At 40.0% G+C, this 23,940-nt stretch overlaps 1 protein-coding gene across 1 annotated transcript in view; it reads right to left on the bottom strand.

Annotated features, from left to right (window-relative positions):
- Positions 1–10,135, bottom strand: part of asic4a (acid-sensing (proton-gated) ion channel family member 4a) — a 103,935-nt gene extending 93,800 nt beyond the window's left edge. The window contains exon 1 of the mRNA XM_042494639.1: positions 9,560–10,135. Coding sequence (XP_042350573.1) covers positions 9,560–10,135 — 576 coding nt within the window. The remainder of the gene's footprint in view (positions 1–9,559) is intronic.
- Positions 10,136–23,940: the final 13,805 nt, after the last annotated feature.

Below are 23,940 nucleotides of genomic sequence, written 5' to 3'. Positions count from 1 at the left end.
AGCCGCTTTGAATGATTCGAGGTTTTATCTGCAACCTAAATTTGAATTTGTTGTAAAATGTGCAATTTGCTATTGTCTTAGCTTTACAAAACAGTATAAAGACGTAACCAAGGTCCCTCCAGAGCAAATGGCCTCCATGATGGCCAGTAGGAGCTACTAACATTAGGAGGGCAATAACTTGAATTATTCAGCATTTTCTATTGTAGGGTATTGTTCCATAAGCTTGCTGTACATTATTAAGTAATATAGAATGTCAGTCGGTGTGAACATTACAGACGGGGAAAAAAAGCATTCGGTGCATTGTGCTGCTGCCCCAACCTCAAAGCCATTTGACAAATCATTGCACGCAGCTCCCAAGAGGAAGCTACAAGGTATGCCAAATGTCATCATACAGGATGGTCTGTTCAGTCGGTCTACACCACAAAGTCATATAGATTCAGACAAAATATCACACCTGTCATGACACTTTAGTGTTTATGTACAACAGTTCAAACCTTGTTTGCATAACTGTAGCCAACAGTAATGTAGCCAGAGAGGGGAAAAGAGACAGGAAATAGATTTTAAAAAGCATGTTGGTTATGTGTAGTGTGTGTGGTAACAAACTCCCAAAAGCAGCAAGGGGAGCAGGCAAGTGTGTGACATTAGACATAATTCAGAATAAGGGCCAAGTGTCCAGCCAAGCGGACAGACGAGGCATTCATGTTCAGACTATGCCAGGGGTAAATATTCACTATGACATTTGTGCTGTATGCTATTTCCATCGGCTGAATTGTAGCCGACTGACATTTTCGTCCAAGTCACACTGGCCGTGATTTCTACATTTCAAATCAATTTAAAATATCAAATATACAGGGGCTTCACACAATGAGGAGGAACAGAGAATAATAGACTGTAAGATGTTCATGGTGTTCTTGCAACTAAGAGGTGATATAACACCTCTCTGACACAGTCTCACCCTCAGAGTTTGAGATCAGTTTTCCAAGCTTTTCATCGCATCTATTTCAGTTTTTTAGTTTTTCTGCCCTTTTTTAATGAGCTTTTATTTACAAAAAGGCTGATTTTCATGAAACCTGGTGGTAGGGTGAAGCCTGGGCCAAGAGAGAGCCCACTTAATTTTGAAGCAGATCCAAATCATGGGCCGTTACACAAATTATTTTTCACTTTCGTTAACACTGCTAAATAGGGTGTTTGGTCTTGGTGGAATAAATGCAAAAAATCTTAAGTAAAGTAGAGAAGTAAAGTTTAATAGACCTTTTCCTTGCTATTCTGTTGCTAGGGCAACTGCTTTGGTCCCTGTTTACTTCAGGTCAGCTACCACAGAAAACATGAAAGAAGGAAAGTCCATGACGTCAGTGACAGCATTCAGATTTTGACTTTGGTGCCACTTTTGGAGTGAATGATGTTTCACCTTTGGCTAAAAAAATCCTTTCACAAAATTAAAACACACACATTACGTGATGTAGGCTACAATGTAATGTATTATCAATAACTAACCAACCTTCAGTCTGTTAATGATATTTATTAATATTCCACAGGGCTAATGTAAACAAGCTCATAATGTTTCCTCATATTATCAGGAAGTGGCGCTAATTGCCATATTATTATATATCTGGACTTTTCTCGATAACCAGTACCTGTTATTTTGTTTGTCAATGAAAAAAGTTGTCATTTGCTGAGCAAACGATAGCCAGCAGATGTCCTACATTAATTAAGTCAAATCAGTAAGAAGCAATGCCTGTGAATGTGTAAAAGAAACAGAAAGAGAGCTACGGTATTGGTGAATGGGCAACGCTGTAATCTGTTTGGAGACCAATGACAAGGAAAATAAGCACATTTAGATGACAAACATCGGTAAACATCAAATAATGTGTTTTTATTTGGTGGAAGGATTTTTCAGTGAAAGGTGAAACAGCGAAGATATGAAAGTGGGTCTTGCCCTGTACCCTTCAGTGACTTCAACAGATGTGGCACCAAACTGTGGCTCCAGTGCCAAACTCGAAAGCTGCCACTGATATCATGACCCGTCTTTCTTTAATAGTTTCTTTTTCAGCTACTTCATTTTATTATTATTATTTAGCCTTTATTTAAACAGTTTTGTCCCACTGAGATCAAAGATCTCTTTTAAAGGGAGAGCAGGTCAAGAATAGCAGCAACACAGAGTTTCAATCAATAAATAAAATTCACATAAAAGCTCATAGGTCTGAGCAACATAAAACGATGAGATAAAACAGTTGCACAAAGAGCATCCAGGACTCAAAAGATTTTACTGTGGTTTTAAATTAATTCACTGTCACCATGTATTATAGTTATGCAAACACTATGCAGAAAGCAGTAATTATGGAGCACTTGTTTGACACAATTGCTTGGAAAAGGTTTGGAAATATATCCAGACACACAGTATATAGTAGACGGGACTAGTTTTGTGGTCTCCGAGTGCCCTTCCAGTTTGACCTAAATTTGGAATTAAAGCAGTAATCATAAACTGGTTACTCAGCATTATAAAATGTGGATCTGTATATCTTTTGAATGTTTTGCAAAATAAGGTCATTGTTAATGGTTTTTTTTCACATGGTGGTCAGGCTAGTGAGCCAGAAATCTACTTACCCAAAGTCAATTTATACTTATCCCAATACAAATCCTTTTATTTATCAGTGGTTATAAAAATATTTTGAAAACTTGACTTTCCTTTAAAAACCTACCCAGTTGTATTCATTTTGCTCTCAAACTTGTGGCATACTGTGCAGTTCACTGTCTAAAACCACCCAACTAAACTCCTGTTTCCAGGGTAATTGATACGAGTGCCTGATTGGTACTGCGTTTCATATGAGGACAGAGATGACTCACTCCTTAGCTACTTCCATCATCAGCTTCAGAAAAAACAATGTGTTCAATTATTTTTCCACACTTGCCTGATCGGGCAAGTTAGTTAGTTAGATTTACTAGCCCCGGGCAATCAGGCGGTCCTTACCATTGAGCCCTGCATAATCTGGTAGATATCCCTGATTTAACAGCTGCTTCTCTCTTTTATGTTCTGCAGACTGTTTGACCCACAGCAGCTTCATTGGAGCATGACGTTAAACTGTTGGCTAACCACATTTCTCCCATTCAAGCTGGTCCTGATATTATTAGCTGTTAGGCATTTCTCCCCTTAAAATGTTGTAAAATATCTTTATTGCAACAGTTGAGTTGCGTTTTGAGATTTTTTGGTTTTGTCTTCTAGTTCAAAGTTACAAATGGCTGCCAGGAGACATTAAGCACTTAAGTTTGATACTTTCTGGTATGAACTCCAAATGATCCCACACTGCTCTGCTCTCTAGTTTGAATCCTCTACTTTAGTGGCTCAAGTCCATGATCTCAAACGTTCGCTCCTTCTGTGACTAATGTGATATATATTGAAAATTTATTCTGTGCAGTTCGACATGGAAATTTAAAAAAGAAAATAAAATGATTTTGTAACATTTTATAATAATAAATTATTTTTTTATAATAATAAAATCATAATTTTTGAAAATGGTTTACTGTTGTTTATGTTAGAAAAAATGGATTCTTAAATTTCAGTTCAGTTTTCATTTACAAAAATAAAAATACTGCATTGAGCCATATTACACTGCAAGGTGTCTTGATTTTTTTGTCCACCTCCTGCATGTGCTATCTCTCCCAAAGTAATTAAACCGTATGAGCGGGGGGAATGAAGAAGCACGAACCCATTATGTGGCGGTGGCCTAAAAGCAAGCTTGGTTAATTTTTCAGAGGAATTTCCACTAATGTATTCAGAGACTGGGAAACATGACAAAATAAAAAGCTCACATTGGCAGCTAAGAAGAAAAGTGTGCATGTTGAGTGTGCTCGGCCAAAGGCTTTCACAATCATAGTTATCTTGTCCGGTGGATGCAATTCATCATCAATGTAAATTGTTTTTTTTGAAAAGCGTTATTATGACGGATGTACAAGAGTACTGGAATGCTTCATTAATCAAAATTGGAGTTGAAGTCTACTTTTTTCCTTTTTTTTTCAACAAAAATGCATACTACAATTAACACCAATTATTAGCTTTATTCAAACCGAGGTCAGTCTTTTCCTAAATATACTGATGAGCTCTTTTCAAAATAATCTTGGGGAATAAAAAAGATATTTTGGGTATTGCTCTGAGTCAGGTTGAGATGTATTTGTTTGAAGGGGTCACTGAAGCAAATGAAACCTTTCAAACTGGTAATATAAAGACCCAGCTTGAAAATGCCACAACAATTTATAAGCAGAACATGCACAAAATAAAAATCAAGAAAATCGTCATTACCCCAACGACCCTGCAACATGTGGACACACAGGCTTCATTTGCAAGACCTAATTCAAATTCAGTAATCTTTGTTAAATTTCGTAGTAATCTAACCATGCCCAAGGGTGCAATATCCATCAAAATTTCCTCTTGCTCTTTATTAGGTGGATCCTAATTCAGACGCCGCTGTTTTAGGGGAACTTCAACGTCAGTCAGCCACACATGAAAAACTTCTATTTTGACTTTCTGGATCTGACTTTAAATTTGATTTCACTTTATCAAAATGCTCATTCCTCCCCATCCCCACGCAGTCTGAGCTGTGAGTCATCTCGTGTTGCTCGATAATTTCAGCGCCCTTTAGGGAAGAGGTAGACAGTGTATATTGATTGATTTGGGCTGGATATACGCTAAAACAAACAGATATCTTGTTCTAAAGATCAAATTCCTCACCAACTCTGGCGGCATTAACAAATGCAGCTGAGACTGGGCCCCAAAACACAGGCACAAGATAATTAGTCACACCAAGCTTGGAGTAGGAAGGGCAGGGAAGCAATCTGACTGAAGGATGTATTGATCCTGCAGAGAGGGAGGGGCCCCCGGTCAGGAGTCATGATCAATCTTGCGAGCCAACTCTCTCAATCTGTGATGAAACCTGTGTGTGTTTGTATGGGGAAGCATTCTGTCTACACTATACACACTCTAAATACACATGTTTGTGTGTGTGTGTGTGTGTGTGTGTGTGTGTGTGTGTGTGTGTGTGCAGCCACATTAACACTACCAACAGCTTGGTGTATGACTTGTCAGAAAGAGACAAATGCCTGTGTGAGTAAAAGACTCCCAGGGGTTAGAGGAGGGGGGTTTAGCAGTACCACAACATCGGAAGCCTTTATCGTTGAGTTAAAAGCCATCCCTGAGCCGGAGATTCTCCCCATCAAACCGAGCGCTCCAAACCGTGGCACAGTGAGAGGTTTTAAAACCGGCTCAGAGAGTGATAGAAGGGGTAAATCTTTCCAAATATAAACTGTTTGCATATTGGTGTTATCCAGTGGCTGGTCACAGGTGGCTTTCATCTGATTAGACAGTGGTGATGCATATCAGGAGGTGCAGCCGACCAATTGCACTGTAATTCATCTTCCTCTGATAGGAGGAGGAGGAGGAGGTGGAAAAGGAGTGCAGTGGGACTGAAGTAGGTTGCAAAAGCAGCAGTCCACCCTTTAGCCTCAAAAGATACAGGATCAATGTTCACTTATTTCTTTTTGCATTTGGCAAGAAGGGTAAAATAAAGACGAAAAAGACAGCGCGTGTATTTGTTTGTTTCTGGGTTGTGGGGGGTGTAATAATGCTCAGCGGCGGCCCTCCAGGGTCGGGTGTGCGGATCAGATATCAGACAGCATGCTAAGCTGCAGGGACACCCACAGCAGTGGAACTGTAGACAGCTAATTGACAGGCTGTTGGAGACGAAGCCGGTCCAGATAGCCAGTCACTTTCACGCTCCCACACTCCTCGCTCTCCACCAGGGGGAAGGCGGGTGGCACGGCGAGACGTGCGTGTGAGTGTGTGGGTGGGAGGGTATGCTGTTAAGGGGTGCGTGCAGACCCACAAGGGAGGTGGATGTCACTCTCACAGTTATCTGCACATGTAGACGGCACATTTTCACACATACACACAAACATATATATATAAAACTGAGAATGAAAGCCTGTACTGGGGAGTTTTCGCAGGAGTCACAAAGTCAGGAGTTGTGTTTCTTGTGGGGATGATCACACTTTTTATCTTTCCACAGATGCTGGAAAACCACACATCCGAGTAAGAGAGACTGATGAAGTGGTGTGACCTTGCGCCTGGGAGTTAGAAATAAAAGTTGTGCATGGCTTCAGGAAAATGTAAAACTTGTTTCGCAAAATAGACGTTAAACCAATCAATCTAGGCATGTCTTTCTCTGCATTTCTGGTACAAACCCTATGGGTAAAATACAAACAACAAAATGCAACTCTCAAATACAAATATCATTAATTTGCTCTTCCTATTTTGAATATAAACAAGCTTTTTCTTAGGCTGTTAACACGTTTTTTTTTCTACTAAAATATTTTTTTTTTCTGATGAACCACACAAGGGCACTTATTGAGATCAACTCATAATAATGTCTCAGATTGATTTACATTAATGTGCTTTAAGATTTCATCCCAGTATGAAGGATAGGACGAGTGAGGGGGGTGAACATCATCTATGGCTAACACTATTAAACTTTCAATTATCTATAAAACACACAATAGGGGCTTCAGTCAGTGTAATGGCAGATTGCAGGTGGAGAGCTCTTCAGTGTTGTCCCCGTTAACCCGGGTTTTTATTGCTCACCTCGCATGCCACCCTATAGCTGTTTAGTTATCTCCATGAATATATGCAGAAGGGATCTGTCCTTGCTGAGAGCAAAATCTGATAATGCAGCAGCAAACACAGCAGAGAGTCAGAGCAAACCAATTCAGAGCTCTGTTTAAAAAAAAAAAAAAGCCAAAGGGCTCGCTGCTCATCTCTGAGACAGCACAACACAATAGATGAACAATTATTCAGAGTTAGACTGGAAGAAAAATAATCTATTTATTCATGGCTTGTTGAATCAGCTTTATCTTCTGTGATTAATCCGAGTCAATAATGTAATCTTTAATTATAAAGAATGGCCTTATTACCTACGTCAAATAATCACGCCGGTCCACGACGCTGGGGAAGGGGAAAACAAATTTCTCTGCTACGTGATTATGTGTTTTCCTGCCATAAATTAGAGCAGCAACACAATTTTGTTCTGGCCCTGAGACGTGCCATTATTTAAATCTTTTGAACAATGAATGCACAGAAGACAATTAATGATTTTCTGTAATAAACTGATAACTTCAAATGGAGGGGGGAAAAAACTTAGTCACACCCTGGATTTTTGGTGGTTCAAGTATTTTCAAGCACACTGTTCAGACAGTGAGTTTTGCCTAAATTTGCCTTTCAAATGCAATAATAAACTCAATTATGAGCAATTACTTGAAATTCTTTGTGGAATAAAACAAAATGGTAAGCAGAGCACAAAACAAGGCCTGTTTACATAAGAAGCTAAAATGTCAGAAAACATTTCAATTATATTTCATCATGCAATTTTCCCAACGGCCCCACATCTATGTAGCTATTACCAAAATGAAACATCTGGAGCTCACAGGGTGATCAATTGAAAGAAAACACATTACAAGAAGCCGATCCTGAAGGAGGGCCCCATGAGAGGACAAATAATGACCGAGGCACGCGGGAGATGTGGGTTTATACATGTTTGTGTGCAATTAATAGCACACAAACCACCTGTAATAATGGCTTCCTTGCCATAACAAATGAGGTGCAATTTGTAGTAACAAAATACACACTCACGCAAACACGAACAGAGGAGTGAACGCTTGTGACCGAGTTTGCACTCAGCTGCTTTTGCATTCTGCTCTCCAGCCTGGTCCCACAGCTCCCAGTCCTTCCTCCCAATGCACTCCCAGTTTTGTTTCCCACCAGGACTCTGAGTAAGTGATTTGTCATGCGTGGAGGCAGCAAGTAGCCTGTAACAAATCTAACTGACAGCCCCCGAAAATGCAGATCACATAGCCGACAGAGAGGAAACAGCAGCTTTGCGAACTTTCAACAGGATCGTAATCTGTGATGAAGTCACCCACTGTCCAAAGAGAGCTATGGGACGCTTCATAGACTGACACGGGACAGACATTTCCTGGATGTCAGAATTGTCTGCTAATTAATGTACTCAGGGAGGACTGAGTGTCAAAGTGTCAGAGGACATTGCCGTCAAACGTGCTAGAAGCACATTATAAACTTTTAGAGTCATGTTGTTGCTTCAGACTGAATTTCGTCAAAGTTTTCAGCACCCTCGAGGAGTATGACATTTTCTTTTGCCTGATGAAACAACTGAGAAAATTTCTTGGAGGGGGATCCATTCTCATGTCACAGGTAATTTTACGTCTCCATGTGAGGGGCTGCCTTAAAATCAACAAAGAAAAATAAAAAAATATATGCTGTTCGAGAATGTAAAGCAGTTAAATGTTATTATTTCTTCAGTGTAATTTGGCACATTAGAGGTAATGTGGTGCCATCTCCATGATAAGACAGAATCTTTAGGTCTCAGGAAGGTGAGCATATCAATGTTCAACACACCCTATTAAGACTTGACACCCACACTTTATCATCACTAAAGCAATTGCATATTCCTATTCCTGCAGGAGAGATGGGGAAATCCATCTCCCGCAAGGACAGTGCCTTTAATAAATAGTGCACAGAACACAGGCACAAACTCTCTCTCTTTCACCTGACCCTCTCTCTCTCTCTCTCTCTCTCTCTCTCTCTCACACACACACACACACACACACACACACACACGCACGCACACACACACACACACACACACACACACACTTTCACTCTCTCATGGAAATTGTTTCATTCCTTTTAGTCAATCTGGCTAATGCAAAAATCATGTATGTCTGTCTTTAAATATTTAATCTTAACAGCAGCAAGATTGAAATACAACGTTGAAGAAGCATTACTCCTCTCCTACTGAAAGGTACAAGAGCTCAGAGCGAGAGAGAGAGAGTGAGGAAGAGAGAGAGAGAAAAAGAGAGAGAGGCAGCTGCTCTGCAATGTGAGGAAGAGAGAAGGGGAGCGACAGCGAGAGATGGAAAAGAGAGGAAGAAGAGACTCGGCTATTTTCGATGACAATTTTGTTGCCATGCACTGTCAGCTACTGGAGTTGGAGGCAGCATTAAAGCACAGTTTGCCTTAGAAAAGTATACAACCACATACGACAGCTCTCCGTTTCTCTCTTTCAGAAGCAGCCTTTGTTCTTTGACATAATAGATTCTGGTACATGCTGAAACACACGGCTGGAGAGAAGCACTGTTGCTGCTAAGAACTTACTGAAACGAAATACTGTTCAATGACTGAGCCAAAGTCATGAATCTTGCATGCAGAAATGTATCGTGGGAACCACATGGCCCCTGGAGATGAGCACACGCACAAAGAGAATTTCAATTCCTCTTGCCTTTAAGCAGTCGATTTGCTTTCATGCTTATCGGGAGTTTTGTATTAACGAGCCTTGTAAAGTTGTGTTTGTATGATTTTCTAAAAATGTTGCTTTTACTGAACTTGTTCTGTAAAAAAAAAAAAAAAAAAAGTGTTGATAAAGCTGATAAATCACTATGAAGCAATGTGATATGACAGGCGTCCGGCAAAGGCAGAACTTTGAGAAACTTTTTCACTCACCACAGAGAAGTCCTCCACTGAACAGTTCTGTCCACTGAAATTGCAGCTCATGAGCATCTCTTCTAACTGGTGTCCTGTCCTGTTGAAGATGTCCTGCATGTCAGGAGCAGGATACATTAAATCAGTAGGTTTGTGTCCATCCTTGTTTTTCGGGGGCAGACCCGTCAAGTTAGCCAGGTGGTAGATGTCGGCATCGGTGAGCGCGGAGAAGCGAAAGCGATTGATGTTGCAGATGGTCACAGCGGGGAAAACCATCTCCGGGGTTGCCTCTTCATTCAGAGCCGTGACATGAGGGTGCTCCAGGTAAGAGATGGCACACTTAGCCGCTTGGTATAGAAACAGCGCCAGTGAAGTCAAAAAGGCAAGAGCCCAGAGAGTCTGCCGGATGCCCAGGCGACCAGAGACAAAGATGTGGTTAATCCCATGAAGAGAGCAGGAGTTAGCAAACCCGGCCAAGTCCTTAGCCGGAGGTGTGCAGCTCTCCTCGATCAGGCTCTCCTTGTCCCCATCCTGCTTGCTTTTCTGCTTCTCATCCTCCTCTGCAAATTTGATTTTGCAAACAAATTCGATAGGCATGGGGGCAGCCAGGTCTGCGTTTTGGTTTTGTTTTTGTTGGCAGCTATCAGCCCTGGATCACTTGCCTCCTACTTCCTTGGCTTTTGTCCTCTAAGCAGGAAACAACTCCAGAAAGAAGAGAAAAAGACAGGAGAGAGTTTGTTGCTGCTGCTGCCGCTGCTGCCTCTGCTGTGACTGATAGTGCTGCTGCTGCTCCTGCCGCCACGGCTCCTAGTGACTAGAGCGCTGCTGCTGCTGTGCCGCTACTGCTCTGAACGCTTGTCTCACTACTTGATCAGCTCACACAGTCTCGCTTATCAGCAGTAATACAGCTGTCAAATAAAAAAAAAAACACCCTTGCACACTGCCTCAGACCCACAGATGAAAATGCAGCATTTTCAGTCGGACTAAAATAGGCACTGGGTACTTAATAATTCATGAGAAGGTAACATTGTGATTATTTCCTCCTCACTGGCGCGAGTCGCAACTTCCCCCGGTCATCCCAGCGTTTCCCGCAGACAGCCCCCCTCCTGCCTAATCCACTTGTTTGGACGGCGCTTTCACTTCTTGACCCAAATAAAGTTGGTGTCAAAGGTTGTTCTGCCAAACATCCGGTGTTTGATGCGCATCGCAGGGGGTCAGCGCTTTTTAATGCCACCCCTTAAAAGGTCTCTAGAGAATGCCTAATTGAAACAATAATGAGGAGTGCGAGAAGTGGAATTGAGCACAAGCGACTCCTGGCAATCAATCTTGTCTTTGCAACAAAAAAGTAAAAGACTATTGATCGAGAGAACGTGTCTGTCAGAGATTAAGAGAGGCAGTACAACGGTGTTTTCTTATCAGGAACTAATGGAAGCATCACAAGACTCCTGCACGAATTTGAATTAGTGAATGCCTCCTGATCTGGACCCCGATGCTGCTAAAGATGTTGAAATAAAGTATTGATCTGCCTCGGTCCCTATCCTTTACAGTGTGTGTCTCAGTGCTGTTAATGGCCCTTTTCCAAGTTGCCAAACAAAATTATGCAAATGCGAGGCAGAAAAGTGAGAGCCCTAATGCATGTTATTCCCCTTTAAATGGAATTAGTCATGCGGGTCACATTCGCATCACAAGGGGCTGGGACCTCCAGAGAAAAGGCATATTTAAAAGTGAATTCAACCGCTACAAACACACGTGTCAAGTCAAGTCCGAGAGAACATCAGAAATGCAAGGTTACTCAAAACTGCAGAACAAATAAGGGTACAAAAGAAATCTGCTTTTTCCTACCCTCCCAACCAATTCTCCTGATGATGTTGACATGTGAAACACCACAATTTTTGCTGTAAATAAAGGACAATTTATGGCATAATTAAACACTAAATGTTAAGAATAATTAAAATTGTTTAATCTCTTTCACTGGTTAAAAAACAGCATTTCCTTTAGGGACAAAGCATAAAAACAAAAAACTCCTAACTGCCTTTTCTTTCTTTTATTCATTTTTTGTCATTGCCTCAAACTTTTGCTTTTTATATATATATTTTTTTTTATTAGGATTGTCTTTTGATGGTGCGTTCTTCTGCTAGATAAACAGATATCTAGGATATTTTCTTTACTTGACAGAAGTGAAGCGTCCATGGCTTAGCTATGCCTCTGGCAGGCACTGAGGTCTGCTAACCACAGAGTGTTTTATGTAGTCACTCCCAGAGGATGCTGGGCTTATTTACAGTCTCACAGAGGAAATGAAAGCTCACAGTCCACGCCATGACTAAATACCAAATGTGAAGAAAAAACACGCAGGCACATCTGGCACATGAAAACCATTCAAGGAGTGCATGGCATTACGTTTGTCAGAGCCAATAACTCTCCAAACCCCCGGCCTGTTTTCTGTTTGATGCCCTAAAAATGAGATACAATGGATTAAACACCGCTGACCTTCAAGTTGTTTTTCACACTGCCAATAATATCTCATTTTGTAGCAACATTTACGTTAGAAAAACATAAGCAAAGGCTATTGTAAAGGCTTCAAGGTCACAACTATGAATTGTATGAATTAAAACTTTATGCAGTTTATGAATGATATGAACTGAATGTTTTTTTCCTTTTTAAATACAAGGATGCTCTGTAAAAGAAAATGTTGCTAAGTAGGCTTGAGGAGGTTTAAAATAGGTCTGTTTTTTGAGAGGTAAAAGTAAGAGAAAGAACTGATAGATGTGAATGGATGATGTCCTCCTTGAGAGAAGAGGGAGACAGTTTTACATCTCGTCCAAAAGCTCCATCTATTGGACGTTACTGTGGTCAATTGTTGCTTTGATGCAAACTGCAGTGTGGCAATTGAAGAGACATTTAGCAAATGGTCCAAAAATGAAAGCGGATGTTTTAGGTCTGCCCCTATCATAATCAAAAGGAATTATGTATCATTAATCTCGCTGATTTGTAGATACTTTCCCAAATGAAATTAAACACATTTTAAACCTGAATCTAAGAAATGTAGTTATTGAGTAAAAGACTACAGGGTAGAATGGGAAAAAAGATGGAGACTTCAGTGCTTAACATTTTAAGACATTTGACGATTAAGAGCTACTGAGCTCTTCAAACTCTGTCCTGACAGCTGCATCCAAAAGTAAACCCCCTGAAACTGGGACTGTTCTAGGTCCAGGAACCAAAAGTTGCATTGGAAAAAGGCTATTATGCTCGTTTCCCACCAATAAGTTTCTGTTTTCAACAGGGCTATACAAGAGAGAGTGCAGTACTGTACATGCTGAAATATTAATCAAAATCAATACAGCATTTTATTTTCCCCCCATTGGTAAGCAAAAGTCATTTATAGTAGTCAGGGCAGAACTTTTTAAAGGGAAGTGTGTGCTTGCTCGGTTGAAAGACAATTTTATGGCATCTCATGGAATTAAAATCCCCAATTAAACCGTTCTAATATTGAGACCAGTCTCTTAGCGATGGGTAGGAGTTACACATCATAGTGAATCTTTAGTGTTAACCCTGGAGCTTTTACCTGCAGGAACAGTCAGAAGTAAATGTTGGCATTATATCTTTCTGCAGACCATGAATACATTACATTTGCTCATTTCATATTTATCATATCAAGGTTTTCAAAGTGATGTAATATATGACCTGATGTTTTCATCATGTAGCATAGGGGATGGTGGGTAGTGTGTCACCTTTGTGAGACAATAGCAAAGCTGCAGACAGCTGCAAACCAATGTTTAAGACCAGCAAAACAAAACCGATCGTGTTTTAACTAATCACTGCGGTTTCCAGCGCATTTATAGGCTCAAACATGGATATTTTGTAGTGTGTTGTTGGGCTCCAAATGCAACACTTCAATGTGTTTACAGCAGTGTTTTAGGGTTCAAACATGGGAGTATTGTGGCGACCTGTCAGAGCATTTTCAGCTGCTTTTCAGACTACAAATGTGGGTGAAATGTTGCGACTCAGTGTTTGAAGTGGATTTTTAGGCTCCAAACATGGTTGTTTTCAGCGACCTGTTTGAATGTTTACAGCAGCTTTTTTTTTCCAGCACAGGTATTTACGAGAAAGTATTTTAAGCTGTATTTTGGTCTTTAAATGTGGGCGTTTGTGGCGACCTGTCTATTTTTCCAGTGGATCTTCTGCTCCAAACGTAGGTGTTTTGTAGGGATCCATCTGTGTGTTTCCATCTGCTTTTTACGCTCCAGACATGGGTGTTTTGTGGTGCTCTTTCAGAGATTTTCTCGGGGCTTTTTAGGCTTCAAACATGGGAGTTTTGTAGCAACCTGTTCATGTGTTTTCAGATCCTTTTTAGGCTACAAATGTGGGTGTTATGTAGTGACCTGTAAGTGTTTTCAGTGACTTTTTAGGTTTAGACTTTTGACTTTTAGGGTAGATGGCAACTAGCAACCTGTTGGTGTGTTCACATGGGTGTTTTGTAGCCTTTGTACAGTGATTTTCCAGAGGCTTTTTAGGCTCAAAACGTGAGAGATTTGTAGTGATCAGTCAGTGGGGATAATGCCATAAAAAGCAAACGTTTTTACAGAGACACTGCTGCTTTTTCTGCTGGAATTATGCACCCAAAAACTGTATATTTTAAGCCAAAACTTAATCTTTTCCTGACCATATCCAGGTGGTTCTTGTGCCTAAACCAAACCACATATTAACTACAGCGCTGTTGAATGGTAAGGTTTCAGCGTGTCTGCTACATCATAACACACAAATATAATGCATCCACAATTTGAGGAAACGTACATTCCCAACATTTTTTCTCGTGACTGGGTTAGCAGGAATCTGTGCCTTCGAGAGGCAGCTCAAGCTAAGCTACAGCGTCAGCCAGGAAATCTGCTTTGCACAAGAACCCTCAAGACTAATTAGCCACACACCTGTATGTGAGCTTGTGTGAATAAAAAGTTATAAGAGAAACATGCAAAATAACTGCAAGAAAAGTATTACCTTGGTATTTGAACAATGTAGTACCTAGACATAATGATGTGTACACAGTGTTTAAACTGAATTGAATTAAGGGAGAAACTTTAAATTAGGAAAGGAAAATAGATTCAGCCTTCAGTTTCTCTATGAGTGACAGTCTGACAGTGCTTTCCAAATCTATCAATTAAGAGTCAAAACTCTATTTCCTGAAGCTAAGATTTCTACATTAGGAGAGAAAGGAGGCTTGTGGTAACATCTTGATGTATGTCTGTGAAAGCTGAAGTACTGAGAGCAGTTTGCATATTTTCTAGTCTTAAAAAAACACAGCTTCTCACTCTACAAGCGAGCACACTGATTATCAAAGTCAAAAGTCTTGCTAGCAACCTCTGGAAACTACATTATTCTTTAAGGCATGATAAATAATCTTGAATTAGTTGAACATTAAACAAATAATCTTAACTCAAGGTTTGCTAAATAGCTTTAAAGGGACAGTTCACCCCAAAATCAAAAAAGCATATTCTTTCCTTTTAACTTTAGTGCTATTAATCGGTCTAGATCAACTGAGGGGCCTGATCAATATGAGATGGAAATGATAACATAAACGTGCCATGAGAATTTCAGAATAGAAGCATATCTTAAAAATGACTTTATGTATTGTTTTGTCACTTTGCATTGATGACACTGGGTCAATATGTTATCTGAACATGCTCCATCTGCTGAGGAACACTGTGACGTGCAGTTAAAGACCATGAATTTGATTAACTAGACATACCACCAAATTTTGTTAACAGGTAAGGATTTAATGTTCAGTAAGATTAAATGTAAATTTGGAGGTAAAAAGGGGAGTGAGTTTACAGTGTTGGGCAAGAAGAAAAACCACAAATGATGAAAAAGTGCAGGCCTAAAGTGCATAATCTTGACAGCGTTCCTCAGATGAAAATTTCTTTAATCATCTTTAAAAATGTGTATGCTGCTGAAGGCAGTTTTGTACATTTAGTGGATCATCAATTAAACACAGTAATTTAGTTGTAGATAAAACACTGTCATTAACATCAAAGAGATATTGGAATGCAGCTTTTACTGGACAAAGAATTTAGTGACGATGTGCTGGTTGCATGTTTGCTCTGAAATGTCTTATGTTACTGCAATGTGATAAAATGCTGCAAAAATATCCAGACAGGATGAAATTTAAGCTGCGATCAAGATTTACTTTCAACTTTGAGAAAGTTTTGCAAATGGCATTCAAAAAGCTGCTGGCAGATATATTTTCAATTGGCTGAACACTGTAGTTCTTTGAATGTGGATAAAAAATGGAATTCAAACTGTCAGCAGCCAATTATTTGTTAATTAATGGATTTTATTGACTGGTTTATATATTTTTTTTTTCGTGCTCTGAATTAAAGCAAGAAAATGCATTTCACACACTAACAGTGATGTAACATTGCAGTATTAACATACATTGGAATTGTGATTTTCTATATTAGGGCTTTCTTTCAATCTCTTTTCAATGAAACTGTACACTGATAATTTGACATACACTCCCCATAGATTTGGTACACAACACAGTACAACTTTTAGCCTTGCATGTGTGTAATTTCTATTTGACAGGTATAAATGTGTTGATAACAAATAATGAAGACTCAACAGAGGCTGCTGCCACCTCAGCAGTAACACGGGCAGGTATCTGTGGTCAACAGAGAACCTGGCTCTGTAGAACCGGCAGGGGAAAATGTCATATTTACATAAAAGCCACAAAATATTGTATTTCTTGTTTTTCTCCATGTTTTATATTTGACGAAACAGAATTGTGGAGGCTGCAGAGAACACGCTGATATTTGCTCTTTACTTTCCTTGAGCTAACATCAGAGATCTTGGCTCAGTGAGAGGAAACTTTAGATTGAACTATTGCAATCTAATGAGAAAATGTACTGAAGGGTACTTGAGTGAATTAAGTCACTGATGTCTGTGTTCACAAAGTCTTTTATTGTAGTGCTTTCCTTTTTTGCATTTCTATCCGATAACTAGAGCCCGCTTCTGCGAATTACACGATTAAAATATACTCTGTTTTATTCATATTTTCTCCCATGACTAAAATGAATGTAATATTTTAAAGGGGACCTGTTATGCTCATTTTCAGGTGTCATACCTGTATGTTGAGTTAGACTTGGGCGGCTACTATTCTATTCATTCCTTTCTGCAATTTCAACTGTGTATATGATGGCAGAAATGGGATCTGAAAAACTGTGAGAAAGTAACAACATCTGCAACCAGTATTACATATTTTCCTAAAAGCTACATGTAGCTACATGTAGCAGTGTATATACTATTAACATTTGCAATAACGTGCCTAGGGCAGATGACCATATGAGGAAATTTGTCACAAGCTTGTAGCCAAAGCAGAAAAAAAAAAACAGTTGAAACAGGTCATTCAGAACAGTCTGAAGCCTTTTTGCTCACAGGGATTACTATACCATACTTCTACCTAATATTTTTTAAAATGTGGCCATACTTTAAAATAAACATGCGACATTATAACTTATGACAGTAAATAAGAAAAAGTATAATAGGTCCCCTTTAACTTAAATCAAAGTCATAGCTTTTGCTTAGCTGCTTCTGGTGGAGTTTTGTACACTGAAGTCTATTCAGGATAATTATGTTATGATGGAAATATCTGCAATTTCTGAGCTGCAGTCGCTTGAGCTGAAAGCAAAGTAAATTTTTATCTTGTTCACAGGAAATTTATGCACACCAAGAGGTGCATAAATAAGCCATGACAAAGAGCGCTGCACATGCAAAAAGTCATTGTCATCACCATGTAAGCTGTAAATTGAATTCACAGGGGATGGCATCCATGCCCCCTAAAACCAATTTATAATATTAGGCCTCTCCAATCTGCACGTGTGAAATGGTAGTGCCCTACCAACACCCTCCCACTGCTCTCATCGCTCTGTTTGAAGGTCATATCTGAACCTAATCACTAAAAGATCTGACTTTCAGTGATGACAGCCGATCTCAATGCAAAACTGCCAGTTACATTTCAAAGGATCATATTCTGACAGGTTGACAAGTCATGTCACAGTCAGGTTGCGCAAATCATGGTATATGCAACTACTTCACTGCCCCTTTCATATGTAAATATTTGCTTTTTCTCCATGCTTGTTCTAGTTTGTCATCACAAACTGAGCACGGCCCCCAAAATTTCACACACAGCTGCCAAAATTATTGTTCCCCCGATCTCTCGCTCTGCTAATTTGTTTAAACTCACCTCCTGTGCCCAGACATGGGGGAGCATAACACACTCTGACCACCCGCTCTGCTGCCGCTTCACTGTTCTTCCCTTTAGCTGATAGTTCAAGACAATAAGGAGGGCTAGCTCCACTGAACATACCTAAAATCACTCATCGACCTATATATCAGGGTACCTTATGTCCGCTTTAGTGTGCATTAGTTGTGTGCACGTGGTGTTGGTGTGTACACTGTGTACTCTGTGTACTGCTGCGCCTTATCTATCTATTTATACACTACAATAATTGGAAGTAGTTTGTGTGCAACTGTGTGCAAATTTAATATACATGGCCTCTATTATAAATGAATATTAAATGTTTGAAATAAAATTAACATTTAATTTATATGGCAGGACCATGACGGCCACAAAGTGATTTTATTTTGCGATCAGCGCTGCTTGGCTGCTTTCCCCTCACTGCAGATGGTTAGTGAACACCATGGCTTGCTATTCTAGTCATGGGACTGTCACAGCACACTGTATACTTTGTGCACAGCCTAATAGCATATAAGTACCAATGTCCTATTCTGTAAGAGACAAGATAATTAAAAGCACTCTTTGAAATGATTTAGTTTAGGAAATAACATATTCAGTGATTATTCATCTATGAAACACAACAACAATTTAAAACAGGTTTAGTGGTACTGTGAAAACATAAAAGAAACTGTGGCAGAGAGCAATGCATGACACTTACTTTACTTACAAAATGCCAGTATTTACAGTGATTAACAGGCCTAAAGTAGATCTACCTCTCGGCAACATAGCTGATTAGGGTTCACCACCGTTTTAAAAAAAAAAACCCAACATAAGAGAATGGTGATCCAAAGATCTAATTCTGACAGTGCGTACCCACCAAACGCGATGAAAATTATTTCATCGCGCCTCAAATGAAATCGCGTCGCGCCGGACGCTCCAGTTTTGACGCTCGTACAAAAACCCCAAAATGGGACTCGACGCGCGACGAAATCGCGCCGCGCGTCTAGCCCGCCCAAACAACAACATTTCTTCCGCCATTTCATTCTCTCGTTGACCATGCCTGAGATAACCACGATCGCCCCTGCACTGCACCTGCTCTGGAGAAGTTCCCAGCGTCGTCTGCAGGCTAGGCGCCGACGTCGGTTCTGGGTGCATGCTACCCTACGGAGGCGGCGTGAGCTCGGCGAGTTCCACCGTCTCCTGCAACAAGGGACAGGAACTGTCGTACAGCTCTGGGTGAGCGGTGACAGCGACGATAAGCTGCTCCTCCATTGTTTCTGGCGGTTTTATTAGATTTTGCGAGGGAACGCCAGGACGTCCATACGTCAGCACGTCGATGACGATCTCAATGCTGATAGGCTGTCGCGGCGCGTCTTCACGCGACGACGCCGCAAAAGTTCAATTATTTCAACTCGAGCGTCGCGTCCAACGCGACGCGAATTTCGCGTCCAACGCGACGTGAATTTCGCGTCCAACGCGTCCAACGCGCCGCGCAATCGCGTCCATCGCGTCGCCCGGCAAAATGAGGCGTCAAATCGCGTCTTTGCATTGACTTTGTATGTAATCTTGAGGCGCGATCATTTTTAATCGCGTTTGGTGGGTACGCACCGTAATAGTCAATAAGTAGCAAGCTGAAAAATGAAGCCAATGTGGAAGTGCCAAAAACTGCAGTTCCTCAAATGGCCACTTGAGGCTGGCTCCAAAACAGTGTAAATCTGCACCCATGGAAAACCTAACTTTACAGCAGAAATAAATGTTTACAGACTGGGAAAAAAAATGTTTTGGCCCTTAGCTAATTTCCCCATTACATTTTATTTGGGCCCAAAGTCATGTATATTTAAGGGCTGGGCTGCATGAGTGAAAGGCTGTCTGCCAGCCATCACTACAGTCTGTGAGTCAGATCTGCCCTTTGCTCCTCCACAGCTTCAGCCTTTTGCCTAAATATAGTCACTTCCCGCTCCAAAAAATCAAGATGGCAAAAGCATAAATGCCAAACTCAGGCCTTAATACGGGAATCAAAAAGCCATATAATGATGTCAAGGTAGCTATGTTCATTATTTTTACAGACTACGGTACCAATTCAATCTCTTAGATCAAGGTCCTACAGTATAATCTTATCAAATGGGGGTCTGTGCTGTAATGTGTATCAATTTTAAGGGTCATTGACAAGAAAAAGTTTGAGAACTACAAGATGGCAACAGATGAAATGTTAAACTCAAAGCTTCAATATGGAAGCCAACAAAGCAATTAGGAACATCACGGAAACTATGTCCATTATTTCTGCAGTCTGTGGTCAGTAGTAGAGGTACACTTCTCATTCTGGGAATGCAGTTTACCTTAATGTGTTCATCAGTGAGTGATCATGACAGTCACAACATGCAAGAGCCTTGATGGGTAAGGTGGAGTGTATGTGGACAACATTAGAGTAAGAGAAAATGAAAAGACAAAGGCCCTTGAGGATGCATTACCGAACAGAAAAAAAGAATAAGAGAAGATATAAGTTACTTATTTGGGGTAATTTCTCAATAGCGTTTGCTCTAATATAATATCCTTTTGAGGGGGGGTCTTGGGGTGCTGAATGTACCAGGTCTGGGATGTATGAAATAAAAATAAAGTCCAGTCCCTAAACGAACACAAAACTTTGTTTATATCAAACCAAAATGTCCCGGTGAAATGACATGACTACAAACTAGGCGAGACAGAATGATCAAAGGCCACACAGTCTAAACGTCTGGTCATTTGTGATTCTGGATTAGGCTGAGACTACTGTGAAACTACAGAGGGAAATTGGAGGCATTCACTCACCACTTCATTGCAAATTCAGAACACTTGAGTTTTACAGTAGCTTTCATCACTATGAAAATGCTGAAATGACTGGTGTAGCTCGCTAGGTATCATATCAGCTTGCATTAATGCTGAGATTGGACATGGTGTGGTTCAGTAGCTTAGTTCAGCCTTTGCGAGCACAAATTCTGCTAGCATGTTATAATAGTAGATGAAAGTCAGAGGTTCCACTGCCCAATGAGTGCTCTCATTATTAAGGTTGTACTATCTTCTGAGAGACCATATGGGTACTCATTTTTCTGTATATGTAAGAACACACTGCCCAAAGGGAAGAGGAAAATATGGGAAGCTTGTGCAGTGGACTGAGGAATTGCCATGCTTTGCACATGAGCGCAAAGAGCAGGGTTCAGTGATTTTTTTATAGCCCCAAGGATCACTTCTCTTCAAGTCCTCACACAGCATGGCACTTTCTACGGCAGTGCAACATATTACTCATATACTCATACATATTCTCAATGTTTATATGCAAAACAGAGAAAATAGTTAAACAATTAACGTGACCACTGTGTCACTTGCTGGAGGCAAAAGAATTGTGTATAGAGGTATGCCATAACCTCTGAGAACATGAAGAAGGATGAACTTGGTGTTAACTTTTATTCCTGTCACCTGATAAATGTTGATTTCAACAGAATGACTTGCAAGCTACGCTCCCACGAGAACAAAAGAGGTGGCAATACATGTAAAGTTATTGATCCAAACTCTGAATTAAAAAAAGTTGGCTGTTGACAAAGGGCACCCAATAATCGACTTGCAAAATAGCAGGGAACTGCCTTTATAGCTGAAGGTCACAGCTGCAAAGCAGGTAACTGAGGCGAGCCTTTGCTTCCTCCTTCTAAAGTGCATTTTTTAGTTCTCTAAACTGACCCCTGCATGAAAAATAAAAGAAATTCCCTCTTGCCCATAAGCAAGTGGAACAAAAGCTAAATGTCACCAGTTGAATCTTTTCTGACCAAAAAACCATTCATGTGAAACATCTACAGTATATGTAGTTTATAATAAATAATAAATGAGCTTACTTTCTTACAGCCTCCTAATAAAAAACACACTCACTTCTCTTTTCAGAGTGAGTTCATGGTGTCATTCTAACAGACTGTTAGAAACCTACAGAGCGATACCACACAGAGAATAACTACAACGTAGTTTTTTTTAGTCTTGCAGAAAGTAATAACCGAAGTTAAATAAAATTTAAAAAGCAGGTTATGACAAACTACATGAGAAAATGCAAATGGATGCATTTTTCCGTACCCTACTGTTATGCAAATTTTGGGAGTAGGTTCTATCACTTCTAAAGCTTACTAATTCACATATGTATCTATATATATATCTCATGTATTGAATCCAGCCATTAATAGAAAACTGAAAATATAAATTAGTGTTTTTTTTGTAGGATTTATGTGCTGTAAATATTTTGTGGCCACAAGCAATGATTGCATAGACTTGTGGCCACAGTGAGGTCACCAGATTTGGCATCATTGTGCCTGTTTAAAGCTCAGGGACCAAAGAGCAAAGACAAAGAGTTGTTACCGACACTTACACATGCAACAACTGTTGATAATCAAGAAATTGTTGCAGCACTCCTCCTAAATGATCCACACATGATCAATTAACATTTATGTTTGTGTACAGGTTTTAAAATGAGATATAATGTCCTAATTACAGTTTTAGAGATGTGGGAAGGCAGATTTTCTAACTTTTTGGTCGTTAAGCAAGCTGTTTCCCCCTGCCTCCAATCTTTGTGCTAAGCTATAACTGCATCCTCTGTACTCCCTCTCTTAATGCACAAAAATTAGAGTGGCATCATCTCAAGCAAGTAAATACATGCCAGAATGCTGAACTTTCCCTTTCAGAATCTGAAACACTTTATCCCCGGGGGAAATTGTGATACATTACAATCACTCTGATGTAAAGCATTGAAAATGATGAGAAAGTAAAAATAAGAATTATGAAAATAAAAAGTATGTACAAATATAAAAATAAAAATATATGCATTATGGTGCAATGTTAACACTCGCAAAAATATAACATGTATATTAAGCTTAACATGTGAAGTGTGTAAAAATATATTAGTATGTGCATTATGCTACCTTGCAATGTATAAAACTGATGTAAATGTATATATATGTATATATGTATATATGTATATATGTGTATATATATATATATATATATATATATAAATTTTTATTAAATTATTATTATAAAATAATTTGGATTTATTTAATTTTCTGGTATACTTGCACAGCACTCATCCTACTGCACACAATTCACAATGTTTTGTGCATTTTAAATGTGATAATTTCTCCTCTGGACACTTACTGTCTTAAGAGAATGGCACTGTGTGACAGACTACAGTGGAAAAGCTGACGTGTGCAGATCTTTGCTGCCTTTGCATTTGCAATGCAGAACTGTCCAGCAATTATTGTTAAAGGTGCTTTGTAGAGGAGCATGTGATTACAGTGAACTGATGAGGCTACACCATTATCATCATCTACCTGTTAGCATTTGATATCTTGATGCTGAGCAGGGGGCCTGATTCCTGGGCAGATGCTGACTTGTTATTCTGCTCACAGCCTGTCATTGCAGGACAGATGGGACAGGGGGACAGGATGGGAAGCCTGGGAGGAACCACTGACCCTCTTCCCCTCCCCATCAGCTGTACCAACAACATGCCACACGCATCATGGGCCTGACCCTCCTCTACTCTGACAGAAGCTCACCTGCCCTCAAGCCCCTCAGAACAACAAGGCGCGCTCCCCTGCCAGCTGTGTCTAACAGCCTGCACCACTGCACTGCTGAAGCCCGAACAAATTCTCCGCTAGCCTCTGGGAGACTTCTCGTTCATTAGGGCTGTGACATTTAATAAACAATGGCATAAATAAATATTGTTGGAAATTTTTTCAAGAGACTAATGGGGGGATTTTTTTTTTAAGTTTTGAGCACAGGAGAAGCAATCATAAATGCCAGGTAGGGAGATAATCCTTGTAGGCAAAATCCTTTTAGGGTGCCTTTTAAGAGTTACTATTCTAGATGTCTATCTGATTCAGCAGTGGCTAAATTTAAGAAACTGATTCCTTCTGCATTGACATCATTACCATGTCTTACAGCGACTGAGAATACTCCTACTAACTTAAGTCATTCTCAAATTGACAATCTCGTTGATAATGCTACTGGCTCACTGCGATCAGCTCTCGACTCTGTTGCACCCTTCAAGAAGAAAATAATGAAACAAAGAAAACTAGCTCCTTGGTTTAACCTTCATATCCGCAAATTGAAACAAACATCGCGAAAATTTGAAAGGCACTGGCGTTCAACCAACCTGGAAGAGTCCCAT

This window comes from Plectropomus leopardus, chromosome 10, assembly GCF_008729295.1.
Source record: "Plectropomus leopardus isolate mb chromosome 10, YSFRI_Pleo_2.0, whole genome shotgun sequence".
Classification (NCBI taxonomy): Eukaryota; Metazoa; Chordata; class Actinopteri; order Perciformes; family Serranidae; genus Plectropomus; species Plectropomus leopardus.
The sequence above is the reverse complement of the archived record's forward strand: the minus strand, read 5'-3'. Positions and strand labels throughout refer to the sequence as shown.